General features: G+C 41.8%; 1 protein-coding gene across 1 annotated transcript in view; it reads right to left on the bottom strand.

Annotated features, from left to right (window-relative positions):
- LOC136863664 (E3 ubiquitin-protein ligase Rnf220) overlaps positions 1-17863 on the bottom strand; it is a 160578-nt gene that overhangs the window by 70791 nt on the left and 71924 nt on the right. Inside the window, exons 3-4 of the mRNA XM_068226030.1 lie at positions 13624-13765; positions 6835-7079 (exon numbers count right to left, since the gene is read on the bottom strand). Of these exons, the coding sequence (XP_068082131.1) occupies positions 6835-7079; positions 13624-13765 (387 nt within the window). The remainder of the gene's footprint in view (positions 1-6834; positions 7080-13623; positions 13766-17863) is intronic.

Raw genomic sequence — 17863 nt, forward strand, 5'->3', positions numbered from 1 at the left:
TACGCTCCATACCCTTAAGAACGGGATATTCCATATGAAATCGGACAGCAGCAAAAAGTATGTTTTGTTCGTAATTCTCAATAAATATCTTACAAAAATAAAGTGGTTGGAGATAGACTACTCATTTCTGCTCAATGTCAGGTTAACCTGTTCAACAATCTGCGAATGTTATGAACATAATATTAAAGATAGGGTCTTCATTATTTTACAATGGATAAGATAATAAATTCTGCATAGAAAACAGAAATAAACAACTGTCTTAAGTATTTAGATACTTCTTAACACGCTCTGTAAATATATTTATTAAATGGGACCTATTTCCGTTCTTTATCTCCTCATGCCATATCCCGATTAGATATCGGCTGCGATCAGGGCGATTTGCTGTTTATTTTCTGCAACTCGGAACAATGTGGAAGTTCTCGTGCCATACCAATCACGCAGGGGTTTTAACTATGATAGGCATCTTCGTCCATGACCTCTTCTTCCTTCAATTTTTACCTTGGAAGATTATTTGAAGAAGCTGGTACTTGTTTCACACTGTGTGTCCAAAGCACACAGCACACTCTGGATCAGACGCTTCTTTATAACGCAGACTCTGTCAAGAAGTGTCTCGCTTCATCCGCTATTGGGATTTTTGCCTCCTCCTCCATCTCTTTCTGATGGTGTGCATGACCTCTACTCCTTTTTGTTGTTCTTTAAGCACTTCGGTGTTATGTAGGCTACTTTATCCAATCAAGATATTTTAGGTAGGCATCTCAAAAGATTCTAATCTTTTTCTGGAACAGGCCACGAGTGTCTAGGCCTCAACACCGTTTAGCAATACTGACGAGGGGAACCCGTCGAGTGTAACAACTAGATTTGCCAGAAAGTTCGCTCAATGAAAGAGGGGCCGAAATAAGCAAACACATGTTTTGGTCTATTCGTAGATACTCGACCGTTTCCGAGAAAATGATGGTCGACGTTTTCGAACTGCATTGCGCGCCTATTAGCGCGTACGATGTTAGCGAGTTCAATCGACGCGGTGGCACATTAGGTTTCGCCGCGGCTTCACACTTTTACACCCCGTGTTCAAATCCCGATGAATTGTTGGTTTATTTCTTTTTCTTAGTTACATTCATTTACTTTTGTCCATTGACGATTACTACACGAATGGCTTTATTCAATATCGTTGTCCTTTTCGTCTATTAATGTTCTGTCTGGTAAATGAATTTTAAAACATCAATTGTTCTACACTCATTGTACAGCATGTCACGGCTAGAAGTGATGCAATAAAAATTCATAATCAATTGCAAGGTCCAGTTTTTGGAAAAATGATCCGTTATGCGTGGTTTGCGGCAAACTTATTGCCAACACGTGAAATCTTCAGTGATGTTACCGACATTTCTTTCCCGAGTGGCAATCTTTCTTTAATCCGTTTACCGTCCCAACTCTACCTCCAGTCCTCGTACCACTTTTCAAATTTCGTGGCAGAGCTGGGAACCGAACCCGGGCCTCCAGGGGTGGCAGCTAATCACACTAACCACGACACCACAGAGGCGGGATAAGAAACATTCGTGCAGTGCACTCAAAAAGGCACGTCGAGCACGTCGGAAACTTCGACCGTCATTTTCTCGGAAACGGTCGAGTTTCTACGGATAAGGCAAAACATGTGTTAGCTCATTTCGGCCCCTCGTTCGCTGAATGAAGTTTCTGGGAAATTGGCTTGTTACACTCGGCGAGTTCCCCTCGTGAGAATGTATAGCACCGATGCGTACGGAGATACAGAATTACGTAAAATTTCCCGCTCCAGATTTCTTAAATACAACTCTTGCTTGTTCAGTCCGAGATCTTATTTATATCGAAGTGTCCCACCGACATAAATAAGTCAAGATATCTGAAGGTGTGAATTTGTTCTAATGTTTTACCAGGGTCTGTCATGTTAACGGCGGGAATGGGACATCAGGCTACAGCCATTACCTTGGTCCCTTTGATGTTTAGATACAAGCCTGCCGATGCCCTATATTATTCTACCCAATTCAGCAGCGCTTGTAGGTCTTCAACATGTGTTGCAATTAGAACCATGTTATTTGCGTATCGTCCTTCAACCAATACCTTCCTGTTTTCCTTCCAGAGCTTCAGAGAGGATTATTTCAAAACAGAGATTGAAGAGAAGTGGGGAGAGAACACAGCACTGTCTCGTTCCTCGTTTTCATTCAAAAGGTTCGTGGCACCGAGCTTAATCGATGCTGTCTGATTCCAATACAAGTTTGAAATAATAGGTCTACTGTCATCCAGGCTGATGTCATTGACGATACGCATTAGTGTCTCATTTTTCATACGGTTGACTGCTTTCTCATAATCTATAAAACATGCGTAAACGTCCACAGACATCCAGGCATCTACGTACCAAAATCTGAATTCCGACCAAAGTGTCTCTGGTACCAAAACTATTACTAAATCAAAATTGAGCATTGCCCATATATGCTTCAGATTTGCTATGTATCCTTGCACGTATTACTTTCAGAAAGGTTCGAACCCCACTGTCGGCAGCCCTGACGATGGTTGTCCGTGGTTTCCCATTTTCACACCAGGCAAATGCTGGGGCTGTACCTTAATTAAGGCTACGGCCGCTTCCTTCCCACTCCTAGGCCTGTCCTATCGTCGCCATAAAACCTATCTGTGTCGGTGCGACGTAGAACAACTTGTAAGAAACACTTTCAGGAAGGATTTGAGTACATGGCTCATTAAGCTTATTATTCTGCAATCTCCATGAGATTTAGCCATTATTTTTTCAGGATGGGAACGACGGCTGTTATCAGCCAATCTGAAAGAATACTTCTGCTGATGTACCATACTAGGCTGAATTACTCCACAAGACGGTCTCTACCGAACAGTCTTCGTTATTTTATTTACGATGTGCTTTACGCTGCACCGCCACTGATACGCCTTATGGCGGCGATGGGACAGGAAATGACTAGGAGTGGGAAGGAAGCGACCGTGACCTTAATTAAGGTAAAGCCCCACCACATTTCTGGTGCGAAAATGGGAAACACCGGAATAAAATCATCAGGGCTGCCGACAGTGCGGTTCGATCCTACTATCTCCCGAATGCAAGATCTCTTCGTTTAAATTATTTTTAGCATTTCTACTGGTACACCATCAGGGCAAGCGGTTTTTCCGCCTTTAGTGTGTTCTATTTTATGATGAGTTATGGGTGGTCCAACATCCGAAATATTTAATGGAAGACAACGCTGTCTGTCATCATGAACATTTCAGACACACAGTCTTACCAACTGTTTCCTTCTTCTTCATGGTCGACAATGCTCTTTTCTTGTTGGCCTCAAAAGACTTCCGTCACTCTACTGGTGTTTAGTCCAACAGTTTCTTCAACCTTTTTATGCAAGCTGAATGTATAATTCTTCGAGTCAAGATCTATTTCTTTGCAACGGTTATCTAGCGCTGTAGAAGCTGGGCCAGGTAGTCTGCCGTCCACCGTTTCCAGATGTGTTGATTGCGGACAGTGTCGATTGCGGACACAATATATTTGGGAAGAGTGCCAGCTCGTTCCAGGGTTTTCCACCCCTCAACAACCCATCTTACCAATCCAGTTCTGCTCTAGTTGTCATACAGAACGTTAGCTCTGCCAGTGCGTTAAGATTTTAGTTCGTTTCCTTGTTTCTGCTCATTAATCGTTGTGCTATAATGGAATTAATTGAGACGGAGAAAGGTGAGCCATGTGCCTCATTGCATAGTTATACTGTAGTTACGGACAGTTTGGAATTAGTAAAAATGGTGTTACCACATGGATTTGTTTGAAGGAGAAAACGAAGAAGTACAAAGGAAAATTATTTACTAAAGGTATGTAACAGAACTTAATCTTAACAGATTTTAATAATTTTAATATGTATACCTCCCTATTAAGTTTCAACTCTGATTCATTTAAACTTTAGATGCAAATATATTAAAGCACATTATATTTACTATTTGTGATCTAATTTCATTTTTTCAGATTGACAAATATAAAATCTCTCCGCACGTGTTATGGAGCGCGTAGAAAAGTTTTTAACTTAATTTGGTTGTATGTATTAGCAACCAAAGTAATTGTTTTTATTATTACATATATGTTATTCTTATTTTTATTATTAATATTTAATTACTGATTATGATTTATTTGCCTACTTATTTTAGGTAATGAAGTCGTGAGAATTGTGAATCATGATTGCATACCTGATGAGGCTCAACTGGATGTAAAACAAGCAATATTTCGTGCAAAGAAACGGGCTAGAGAAGAGGCTAGTTCTTCTATACCGGGCGAGTTGGCCGTGCGGTTACGAGCGCGCGGCTGTGAGCTTGCATCCGGGAGATAGTGGTTCGAATCCCACTGTCGGCAGCCCCGAAGATGGTTTTCCGTGGTTTCCTATTTTCACACCAGGCAAATGCTGGGGCTGTACCTTAATTAAGGCCACGGCCGCTTCCTTCCCAGTCCTAGCCCTTTCCTGTCCCATCGTCGCCATAAGACCTATCTGTGTCGGTGCGACGTAAAGCCAATAGCAAAAAAAAATATTACTATACGAAGTTATTTCATCCCTGCCTCCCCATTATATTTCACCATTTCAGGTCTAATTTCACTATTCCTACTGCTTTATGATAATGAAGTTTATTTACCATCCTTTCCAGTTCCTCAAGATTAATTTCACTTACATCACTGTCCTCCTTCCTATGCACTCGGTTGTTGGTGACGTCAACAGAAATATGTAATTTTACCCTGAGAAGAGTCTAAAAATATTCTTTCCACCTGTCCAGTGATTCCCTGGAATCTAGTATGAATTCACCAGATTTACCAAAACACTATTCATTTGATATTCCCTCTCTTTCCCAGATTCTTTATTACTGTCCAGGAAGGTTCCCCAGCCGCTTGATCTAGTATACCTAGGTTATTACCAAAATCTTCCACAGAATTCGTCTTGGATTCAACAATTATTTGTTTGGCTCTGTTTTTTTATATGCCGGCCCCCCTAGTGTAGGGGTAGCGTGTCTGCCTCTTACCCGGAGGCCCCGGGTTCGATTCCCGCCCAGATCAGGTTTTCTACCTGGATCTCAGGGCTGGTTCGAGGTCCACTCAGCCTACGTGATTAGAATTGAGGAGCTATCTGACAGTGAGATGGCGGCCCCGGTCTAGAAAGCCAAGAATAACGGCCGCGAGGATTCGTCGTGCTGACCACACGATACCTCGTAATCTGCAGTGCCATGGGCTTTGGTTTGATCTGTTTCTTTTATATACGTACAACTCCCTGTCTGCATTAGTCCTTGTCTGGAGCCATTTCTGATAGGACTTCATTTTACGTTTACAAGCTGTTCTCACTAAATCATTCCACCAAGTTGTTCGCTTTTTTGCAATCTTTACACACAGTTGTTCCTACGCATTCCCTTTACTGTTTCTACTACAGATGCATGCCAGCCATTCAATTTGTATATCCTGATGCTGCTTACTGTCTACTGTTTGGAATTTTACATTAATCATATCCATGTACTTCTGTCTAATTTCTTCGGCCTGGATATTTGGTAACCTCCTTCGTCTGCAGATAGATTTCACTTTCTCTTTCTAGGCCTACAGATACTTAGTTCACTACAGATCAATCTCCAGAATACCCACACGATCCTAATAGATTTTCTGAATTCAAAGTCGACTATGATCTATTACGGATCTGGTGCTCCTACGCTCCCATGTGTAGCGGTGAATAGCCTTATGCTTGATGAATATATTCGGGATTGCTAACCCAATAAAGAGCTACCAATTCCCATTAGTTTTCATATCTTCCCCGTAATGACCCATCGCCTTCTCATATCCTTCAGTTCTATCCCCAACTCTGGAATTTTTATCACCCATGAGCAGTATCCTATCCTCACAGTTGACCCTGACAGAGTGCCGAAAAGGGACTATGTTACGTTGTATGTGCAATAGTATTCCTGATGAACAGTACGACCCCACACTCTGCCCTTCATTTTTAACACCTGTTAAGAACACTTTATACTGAGCTCGCTTAAGTGCGGCCAGAATCCAGTAGTCGGGAGATAGTGGGTTCGAGCCCCACTGTCGGCAGCCCTGAAGATGGTTTTCCGTGGTTTCCCTTTTTCACACCAGGCAAATGCTGGGGCTGTACCTTAATTAAGGCCACGACCGCTTCCTTCCACTTCCTCGTCATTTCCTATCCCCTCGTTGCCATAAGACATATCTGTGTCGGTGCGACGTAAAGCAAATAGCAAAAACAAAACAAAAAAGAACACTTTATAATCTCCTATCTCTTCCTTGTTATCACCCCTTACCCGAAAATCATTTAACACATGTAGACGCATCTTCTTTGCTGCCTCTGCCAGTTCTTGCTTCTTTCTTTCACAAGCCCCATTAACACTGACAGTTTCCCTATTGAATTCGATTTTGTTTGACAAGTTGTTTCCTTGTAGTCCCACGCCTGTAAAAAGGAAGTGGGACTCCGTCATTCCCACAGTACTGAGGCTTGCTCAAAACTTTCACCGCGTGTTCGGTAAAAATTCTGTGAAGCAGGATGCTACCCTACTTACAAACAAGTCCAGTGAGACTATCTCGTTTAACGGGCTAGGGACCACCGGTGCACTGTATAGCCTCAGTTCAAGCAGGGCCATGACTCAGAATATGTCCGACATGCCCACTCCTATTCCACAGCAACAGGTATCCCGACTCTCAGAACCACGTACTAGGCCACTCAGCCGTTGTCTATAATTCACGAACTACAGTAGGACGTGACAAAAACAACCCACACCACGAACTGTACAAGACAATTTAAACAAATCATATGCGATTAATCAATGCACACTTACATCCCATCGGCCCTCCGGTGTTCCGTCGACAGTCGAAGAGACGCCTTCTCGACGAGGCAAGCACGACATGGCTGAAGATGATAACGATGAACGTGATTCCAGGGTAAGGCGACGAACACGGTTTCCAGACGTCACTTTGTATAGCCTTTCCAGTTCCTGGACATAATGAGTTTCCAGTTCACCAGGCCGAACCGAAACACCACAGACCGGACAACATGAAGTATCCGCCTGGTATTTCTTTTTCCCTAAAAGCACAAAAAAGGAAGTCAATTAGAAACAGGAAATGAATTATATAATAGACAAACAGGAAGGAGAGATAACAACAACGATTTAAAATAAGTAGGTAAACATCTCTCGCAAGTATATTTCTGTTAGGTTTTCAACCCAGAGGCACACTGGATCTTCAATTAGCACCATAATGAGATGCACAAGGTATGATGAGATGTGAGGTAGGCTACTTTCCTCACTGAAAGCATATCACAGCACATACATTAATGATCTTGAGTGTAAATCACAAAAAATATAATTCTCCCCACACGTATTAAGCTACTAATAATTTCCAAGTTCGACACAGAATTAATAATAATAATAATAATAATAATTTTATTGCTTTTACGTCCCACTAACTACTTTTTGACGGAGGTTCTACAATTGAAGACATGAGTGCAAGAACTAGATAATGACCACATTTAACGAAAATTAGCTTTTGACTTCTATTTGTAGCCATAACTGCCCTCTATCAGTTACTATAGAAGTTAATTTCAGAAAGTGCCTATTTTTCTCGCTAGATGACTTTTAAGCTTCAACTGGTTCCTTTCTGAGTGCAAGACTTGGATAATAACCGGAATTATCCAGTTCTTGGTCTCAGTTGCCCTCATGCTGAAGAAAAGTAAGGAAGGTGGCTGAATGCAGTGAGTTATTGTGTGCTGCAAATGCAAGCTTTAATTCAGAGGTAGGTTCCATTAAGAACTGTATTTAAGTGCTAAATGTATATTACAGAATATTCAGTTTAATGTTACATTGTATTATACAACAATATTTTAGACCAAAATATTATATTCAAATAAATGTGGAAGTTTGAAGCCCACACTTTATGCTTTTATAAATGATTGTCATTTTTAGATACCGCTACGAAGTTCTACTGATTCTTCTCCAGTGAAGAGTAAGAAAAGGACAAGAAAAGAAGATAGCTGGCAAAGGAATGTTAGGAAACGAAATATTTTGAATGGCGAAGAATATATATCAACAGGGAAACTTGTGCCTGTAAAGACAGTTGCTCCAGATTGTTTTTATAAGAGAAAATGTACGGCCAACTTCTCCAAAGATATTAAAGAATGAATTCTTAGGAATTTTAACTAAATGAGTGATAAGAATGCTCAGGATGCATATCTCATGGGCTTAATAACCTCACATAATATTCAGAGGTAAGCTTTAAATAAATATTAGTTTTAGACATATATTTTGTAGGAGCATTGAACACACAACAATGCAATATATTTTTGTTGTAGAAGGCGCCCTGATCTCAGCATGAAGTGGAGAAGGAAGAAGAAGCTTGCTGCAAGAAACAATGCAACTGAGAGTGAAGATGAGGATGAAGAAATAGGTGTAGAGCCATTATGTAGAGAACTACATTCCGCATGAAATTAAAACTCTGCACATTTTTACTGACGACTGTGCAGGGCAAAACAAGAATATTTTGATGGATCAGTAGTTAAGTACACTAGCGGCTTCGGGCAGATTTGTCAAAATATATCACCATTTTCCAGAACGTGGATATTCGTTCATGCCCGGTGATCGTACCTTCGCACAGATTGAGAAGCTAAAACGCAATAAAGAGTATGTGTTTGTCCCTCAGGAATGGTACGATATTGTTTCATCTGCTTCCCAAAAATTTGCTGTGGTGAAAGTACACCAGGACATGGTATTTGATTTTAAACATCACTTGGTGTCACATTTTAAGAAAATAATAAAGAATGGTACTGAATCATTCAGAATAAGTAGGTACTATAAATGTGTTTATGAAGGGAGAGAGCTGTCTGTTTCTGCTGATTAAAGCACTTGTTCATACAAAATTGTGTCTGTTCAAGACGAAACGTACTCCAATATTACATCCCGCCAAGTTGTACCAAACTCCACTGCCTTTGAATAACAAGAAGTACAGAGATATGATGAAATTGGCACAGAAGTATATTCCTCCTGCACACATGAAATGGTATTCCGAAATCCGATGTGAACGCGAAGATGAAGAATATGGCTCTGAAAGTGAGGCATCATACCACGAGTTCTAAAAATTGTTTTAAACCACATTTTACTTAATACTTATTATGTATGTCATGCACTGGGCTTTAAAACTCAATATTTTATAGTTAAAACATTAAAACATGCAATGGCATTCATTCTCCAATTTCTATTCCCGTTTTTGCTTTTATTAAAACATCTGAGTGCAAGAAATGGATAATTCCATCACACATTTCCTCGTTTTTTTATTATTGCTAAATGGAGTAGAGGGTTAAAAATTGAAACAGTAGTGTATATTCATATATACTTTCATATTAAACTGAAACCTTTAATGAATTATAGGATTTATATAGTTTTAAATGTTTTTCTCGTTTTTCTCAGAACTTAACTTTTGGTTATTAGCTAGTTCTTGCACTCAGGTCTTCAATTTTAACCCGCAGGAGTTATTTTACGTGCCAGTTAATCTACCTACAGGAGGCTGACATATTTGAACACCTTCAAATACCACCACACTGAGCCAGGATCGAAACTGCCAAGTCGGGGTCAGAAGGCCAGCGCCTCAACCGTCAGAGCCACTCCGCCCGGACTTCATCAATCCAAAAAATTAGTATTGGTAATAAAACAAAACACCCGTGGCACATACAGCCATATTAAGTGTGTTATCATGCCAAGAAGACAGTGCCCAGTCAAATGGCAGGAAGATACTGGACTGACGACTTCCGCAACTCTCTTCGCGGGTCTACTCCCTCTCTTGTCTTGTCTTGATCGTATAATTTAATGGGCTTCGCTTGGGAGCGGTATACCCAGCCACGTACTCCCTCTCATATGAGTAAGTTCCTCAGTTGACGCACGAGACTGGGTGTATTTCGTTCCAGTCCTTGAACAAACCGAGATTCGAATCCTGTCTCAAGATAAGAGGTAGACACATAATCTCTGTACCATGGGCTGGCCAGTATTGATAGTACAGAGTATACATGACATAAATATCAAGACGTGTGAAAGGATGACTGTATTATTCCCGTAGCCACCAATTTAGGCAGTACCGTGTAACCAAATAGGCAGAGTAAGCACCGGCCTATGGGTCACACGCCTTTTAGAGACCCAGTGACAAAGAAATAAAGTAATACTGACTTGATCTTGAAAGAAAATTACAATCAAGTTTTCTTAAATTATTTTCAAAACTCAAAGAAACGGAAACTTTACATTAAATACTCTAGAGAGAATACAATGAAATACTTAAAGTCGGTTAAGTGCGGCCAGTATCCAGTATTCGGGAGCTAGTGGGTTCAAACCCCACTGTTGGCAGCCCTGAAAATGGATTTCCGTGGTTTCCCATTTTCACACTAAGCAAGTGCTAGGGCTATACCTTAAATAAGGCCAGGGCCGCTTCCTTCCCACTCCGAGCCCTTTCTTGTCCCATCGTCGCCATAAGACCTATCTGTGTCGGTGCGACGTAAAGCAACTTGTAAAAAAAAACTTAAACCCGTATCCTCATATTCTTGGAGGGGGTGCAGCTCTTTTCAGGCACACTCCCAATGATTTCATCAAGGGTGCCGGTACCGTCCGACTGTATTGGTCTTCATGTTCTCCGATATGAATTCCATGGAACGTGCATAAGATAGATTGAAAAGTGCTGTGCGAACACGTCCTGCCTCACTACGAAATCTACGGGAGTTACCCAGGATTGCCAATGAAGATTTGGGATAAAGTAGGTCAGCAGTGATTAAATGAACTCTTGGGTAGCATGCCATGTAGGGTGCAGGCTTGCATTCATGCAAGGGGACATGTTACCCTGTACTGAATGAGGTTGCTACACAATAGACTTAACGCAAGGAAAGTGTTTTACCGGGCGAGTTGGCCGTGCGGTTAGGAGCGCGCAGCTGTGAGCTTGCATCCGGGAGATAGTGGGTTCGAATCCCACTGTCGGCAGCCCTGAAGATGGCTTTCCGTGGTTTCCCATTTCCACACCAGGCAAATGCTAGGGCTGTACCTTAATTAAGGACACGGCCGCTTCCTTCCCACTCCTAGCCCTTTCGTATCCCATCATCGCCATAAGACCTGTCCGTGTCGGTGCGACGTAAAGCCAGTAGCAAAAACAGTGTTTTGTGTTTCTGTTGGCGAAGTGATTGGTTTAGTTTTGGTTACAAGTCATTACTTTCATTTTTGATTCGTATTGAAAATAGCGATCTTACTTAATTTACAGAAGGTATACATTTATTATTCAACCTAATTAACCTCATAACGTGGTACTGTATGTAATGAATAGGTTGAATAATAAATGTATACCTTCTGTAAATTAAGTGAGATTAGTTTTGGTTGTCAATAAACTGGAGGATGCATTACTTTTGAAGTACCACTTACAACATTGTACAAAATGCCTTAGAACTTTTGTTTGGCGGGTGATGCATAACGTTTTTGATGTGTGTATGTATATAGAAACATACTACATATATGGATAGATGTCAGAAACGTTCCACGAAGGGACTGCTGCTAGCTTCGACTTAATGGGAGAACGATCGAGAAAATGAAACTTTCTACATCAAGATAATGACCGTGCCCTTTAGAGTTATTATGTTCTCTTCAGGACAAAAAATACGTCCAACACACTCAGAGAAATAACTTATACAGTATGGAAATCGTTGCTCCACAATATGAAACAACCACTCCTTAGAATACTGTTTCGCCGAGAACCAATAATCAACAAGGTCTCCCTAGAGCACATAGCTGTCCGTTACCGTGTATGAATACGGATCTATCCGAGTGTAATAAATTAGAGTTTTTTTAATTATAGGGCTACGTATACTTGTGGTAGAGATCGGATTTCCTCATCCTGATCTAGTAGTGAAACTTCCTTTGTCACATTGATCTACCTGACAGGCATTTCAATTATTATTATTATTATTATTATTATTATTATTATTATTATTATTATTATTATCACTGAACCAAGAGCAAGATACTATTCGGAGGCTGAAAGCGCTCCAATTACGTAGGCGTAACACAAACTTGTTACCACAAACCATTCAATGTCTAGTGAATAAGTCATTGTTATACGTAGTAGTTTATTTAAATTCGGGCCATTTCCAGCTGTTTGTATAAAGCAGCGTGTAAACAAATGGAACGTACGGATCCCTTCAAGGCTGCTCCATGTTGACAGTTAATCAACTGCGAATGGCACTTGGAGTACAGAGTGCACCAGCCCGCTTTATGGGAATTGGTGTTCGTTGGAGTAGTTATTGCTATTGCTACACTGTTTATCTGTCTGTCTGTGAGGCTGGCTCCTAGATGGCTGGACCACCAAATGGGACACTTCACACGCCTCGAGGCTCGCCCAAGTGAGGGAGAGGGAGGTTGGAAATGATTTCCGGAAACGTTCGCTCGCTTTGTCTCCGCCAAGTAAATAAACGTTTCCTCGCGTTGCTACTGAGCCGAGCTAACCTGTTTTCCATCTGCCCAGCCCGCGGCTGCCCCACTTCCAATTCCTACTGCAGCTACAGATGTTTATTTGCCCTGTTAGCTTCTTCAAACTCAAAATGACGGAAAACCCAAAATCCCTGAAGGAAGGGGATCGTTAATCTACAAACGATGCCACCACTCTAAAACTGCAGCATTCGTCTTCACTAAGCACTTCATTTTATAGCACGCATTCTCTCCGCATGTTTAAACTCATAAACAGCAAAGGAACGATCCTAAAAATTGCCGTAAAGTTATTTGCGCATATGCCTCTGCTATATAGAAGAGTAAAGTAATATACAAGAAAGCATGGCGAGTGTGTTGACAACCAAGACACTCGCGAAGTAGACGCGACGAACGTACTTTTCGATGCGTGGGCGACCAGATTCAATTATCGAGAAAGTCTATAGCTTCTAAACTATTTAAAGTACGGATCAATAAGCTGCTGCAAGATGAAATTAAAGAATTGAGCTCTTCGTAACTAATTGAAAGCAAGATACTAAAATTAAAATAAAGCCCATCATTCGATTACAGACAGATTTTCTCCGGTAATTCGAAGGATATTTTTATTCGCACTTTTCAAGTCTACAGCGGTTCTATGACTTAGGGCCTCGGGATTGTATGAGATCTGTTGAACTGTTTCGTGCGACGAGAGAACCACATCCAAATTTTCTTTACTCTTCGTTACCTGCAAATTTGCCAAAAAATAACTGCCAGGCTTATGATTTATATCGAAAAGCAAATTAAATGTACTTTTACCCAGCAATTTATTAAAATGCTCAAAGCAGAATTTTCCTTTCTAGAATTGGGCAACAAAGATTATACTTGGGGCTTTCAAAAATGATTGGTACTATCATTTTTCTTTTTCAAAGTAGGTAACAATTTATTGAAACAAACTAAATACAGGTTACATTGGAGATATTGTCCGCCAATGTCTATGCACCTCTGTCATTGTTCCGACAGCTTCCTCATGTGCGTAGCAAACCATTCTTTGGGGGTATCGCAGCGCGGCGTCACTAATGAACAACTGTCTGAAGCTCGTCGTTCGAGGTGAACTTCTTAACCCGGTCGTGATTTCTTGGGAAGATCCCAGTGTACTTCCACTCCATGGAAGTTTCTCCTCTGGAGTCTCGTGCCGGGACCATGACTCGTCGACGGTCACTAGACGATCAAAAAACTCCGCTGGATCCGTAGTGTACAGCCGCAGCAACTGTTGGCGTAAATCTATACGATTCTGCTTCTGCACAATGGTGATAGAATAGGACACTCATTGAGCAGAGGCCTTTTTTCAATCTTCAAGTCCTGATGCATAACGGTGTGTAGTTTTCCGCGCCAAGAACCTGTCGCGTTCTCTCGTTAATCGAAAGTCATTCGCCTGTTATCCAACATCAGGTCGGACACGCGCTGGGTATGTTCAGGTTAGAGTGCAGTTCCGACGCCCACTGCTTTTGCCTTCTGCACTTTTCGGCACAGCCTTTGCCGTCTTCGAACTCAGCTTTCCAGCAAAACACGGCTCTGCAACGTTTTCCTACTTCCCCACATACGACTGTTAACTCGTGTGATTCTGTGAAGCAGCCACTCTTTCCCTACAGAGGAACCACGCCGTCCATCGTTGTCTACCAAGGTACGTAGAATAGAGTAGTTACTCTAACTACCTTGGTTGTCTACGATTGCTTCCGTGTTGTCCAAGCGTTGTCCAGGAAGCATCTGGACACCGTCACCACTGAAGCAGCGCTTCTACCTGTATGCAGTAATAACATCATCTGGTGACCACAGGTGGCACTACAATTTTTGTCAATCATTTTTGAACGCCTTAAAAATATCAGGATTACCCAACATCCTTAATAAGCTTTTACTTTAAACAGTTACCTATGTGAGGATGAGGCCTTATCTAGGATGAAATTTTTTTTTGCTAGGGGCTTTACGTCGCACCGACACAGATAGGTCTTATGGCGACGATGGGATAGGAAAGGCCTAGGAGTTGGAAGGAAGCGGCCGTGGCCTTAATTAAGGTACAGCCCCAACATTTGCCTGGTGTGAAAATGGGAAACCACGGAAAACCATTTTCAGGGCTGCCGATAGTGGGATTCGAACCTACTATCTCCCGGATGCAAGCTCACAGCCGCGCGCCAGGATGAAATTTAATGTTGATGACGGGATACACACGCTGCCCCCGACACCAATGAAGATTAAAATCCCCGACTTGCCTGCAAATCGAATCCGATATCCCTTGGATCCACGGCCAGTATGCTAATGAAGCTAGCCATGGAGCCGAACATTCTATGTAGCGAAACATCGGCTGCATGCACACAGGCGATGAACTCCTCCTCTGATTCACTTGGCGCCTCATACAACCGATTCATCATGTGCAAAAAGCAAAACCAACTGGGGCAGGTCGACTGAGAGAGCAGGCCAAGGAATCAGTCCACTGCGACTAACCCACTGCTCACTGAATGTGCGATTCAAATGTCAGACTTCAGTGGAGAATGGAGCAGGTGCAACATTGTGTTGATACTACTTGAAGCCATATGATTAGCTAACGTTTTGGCGTGTCGGACAGTGATGCGCTGTTACATATTAATAATAATAATAATAATAATAATAATAATAATAATAATAATAATAATAATAATAATAATAAACTAATTAAACAAATTATGTTTAATGTAAATACATATTATCACGAATTATGCCATAAATACATATATTTTTATTCAATTCTTCTAATTTTAACATTCATTCCAAAAACTAATATCTAATACGGTACGTCTTCTTCTTCTTCTTCTTCTTCTTCTTCTTCTTCTTCTTCTTCTTCAGCCTTTCCCACACGAGTGAGGTGAGCGTGCGACCTGTATCGCACATGTGGATGCGGCTCAGTTTTACGGTCACCTGCCCTTCATGTCGCATACCCTATGTGGAGGGATATATTCACTACTGCATATTTATGTGGTGGTTGGTAGTGTGATGTGTCGTGTGAATATGAAGAGGCATGTGTTGGGGCAAACATAAAAACCCAGTCCGCGAGCCGTAAGAATTAACCATACGGAATTAAAATTCCGACCCGGCCGAGAATCAAACCCGGGGCCCTCTGAACCAAAGGTCAGTAAGCCAGTAGGCCAAATAGAAAAATATTAGCATGTGGAAGTCAGATTACTCAAACTAGTAACACAACCATCGAACAAGAAACCGAATAATGAAAATGAAAATCCACAGCCTGTTTCCAGTCATTCGACTGGGTCAGGAATGGAATGAACGAAGTCCCCATCTAGCGGCGAGGACAGAAATTGTGCCGGCTGCCGAAGCCTGTCGCTCTCCTCTGGGGCAATGATTAATGAATGGCAGATGGAATGAATTGATATTGGAGAGTGTTGCTGGAATGAAAGATGACAGGGAAGACCGGAGTACCCGGAGAATAACCTGTCCCGCCTCCTCTTTGTCCAGCACAAATCTCACATGGAGTGACCGGGATTTGAACCATGGAAACCAGTGGTGAAAAGCCAGCGCGCTGCCGCCTGAGCCACGGAGGCTCCAAGAAAGAAACCGAATAATAATAATAATAATAATAATAATAATAATAATAATAATAATAATAATAATAATACTTGCTTTACGTCCCACTATCAACTTATACGGTTTTATGAGACACCGAGGTGTCAGAATTTAGTCCCGCAGGAGTTCTTTTACGTGCCAGTAAATGTACCGACACGAGACTGGCGTATTTGAGCACCTGCAAATACCACCGGACCGAGCCAGGATTGAACCTGCCAGTTGGGGTCAGAAGGCCAGCGCCCCAACCGTCTGAGCCACTCAGCCCGGCAGTTAGTGTTTCTGTTTGGAAATACAGATACTGTAAATATGAACTTATTTATTTTAACGAATAAAGAATCAAGTCTGTTATATGTTCAACTTGACTTTCAATATGAGTCGGCATCCCAATACCGGCTTTTTATAGCTCACCATATAATCCAACTCAATTACTGTGTTTCCATTTACTAATCACCAGGTATACCATAGGCTGGTATACATGAAGAACTTTGTTCGCTGTTCTAGAAGAACTATTGACTGAACACACTCGTATGGACTGGACTTCCTTCTGCTTATTCCAGGTATTTCTGGGGTTACTGCAGCCACCCAGGCTCATTCCGCTTTTGGCCGAGAGTTTCCAGCCGGATGCCCTTCATGACGCCACGTGATCTTTCAGGTGAAAATTTCCAGCATGGGATCGAACCTCAGCCATCTAAGCGGAAAGCCAACAGCTAACCTACTGCGATAACGGCACCCAGACTCACGAATAGAGCTCGACTTATTGACATCGATGAAGAACAAACCACTAGCGTGGAAGTCCTTTAGCGAGGACTGCGTTACTTAAAGACGTATTCCCAACTCGAAAAAAAAAAAAAAAATAGAAACCTCATGCTTTCTTCCTCTTCGATTAAGAATCCACTAGCTGATCGATTCTGAGGAACGCAGGGGACGGGCCGATTACCTTCCATTCCTCGGGGTCCTACTATGAAAACGGTGCGCAAGATTTTTCTCTTCGAATATCGCGAGGCGTTATAAATGACAGAGGCCTAAAATGAGCCAGGTGGCTCCGACGATCCAACTGAAATTTCAAAAAAAAAACGCTGAGTAAAAAGAAAACGTACAGGTATTTATAATTTCAGTCTGTTTACTTACTTTGGGGCGAGAAATCAACATTATACAATATTCAAAACATGGTACGTCATGGGTGGAATCGTGGCATTCTTTAAATTGTTGCCTGGTTGCCTCACTATTAACCAAGTGGATATTGTTAAATAATAGTAAGTGTACCATACCAGTTTCTAAGATTCTACTTCAAATGATCGTCGACTATTCAATAATACTGTAATTCTATGTATAATTTACACCGAAGATGGAGGTGTAGTTTGTCACATAGGCCGTCTTTCAATTCCATGAAGACTTTCCTGAGCCAGAGATTACTTAGGATAGGTTGAATGTAAAGGGACTTATGTTTAGCGCCTGACAATGTCAAGCCACTCGGCTGCACTCGGGTAAGATCTGACGGCTATACTCGGCCGTGCTCGGGTGAGATCTGTCCGCTATGTTCTACTGGTGCGCCTTAAGATAGTAATGGAATATCAGTGTCCATATGTCCGGCTTCATGGCTGAACGGTTAGCGTGCTGGCCTTTGGTCACAGGGTTTGATGCCCGGCAGGGTCGGGAATTTTATAGAATATAGAATAATTGGTGACTTCGCTGGCACGGGGGCTGGGTGTATGAGTCGTTTTCATCATAATTTCATCCTCATCATGACGCGCAGGTCGCCTATGGGAGTCAACTCAAAAGGCCTGTATTT

This window comes from Anabrus simplex, chromosome 2, assembly GCF_040414725.1.
Source record: "Anabrus simplex isolate iqAnaSimp1 chromosome 2, ASM4041472v1, whole genome shotgun sequence".
Taxonomy (NCBI): Eukaryota; Metazoa; Arthropoda; class Insecta; order Orthoptera; family Tettigoniidae; genus Anabrus; species Anabrus simplex.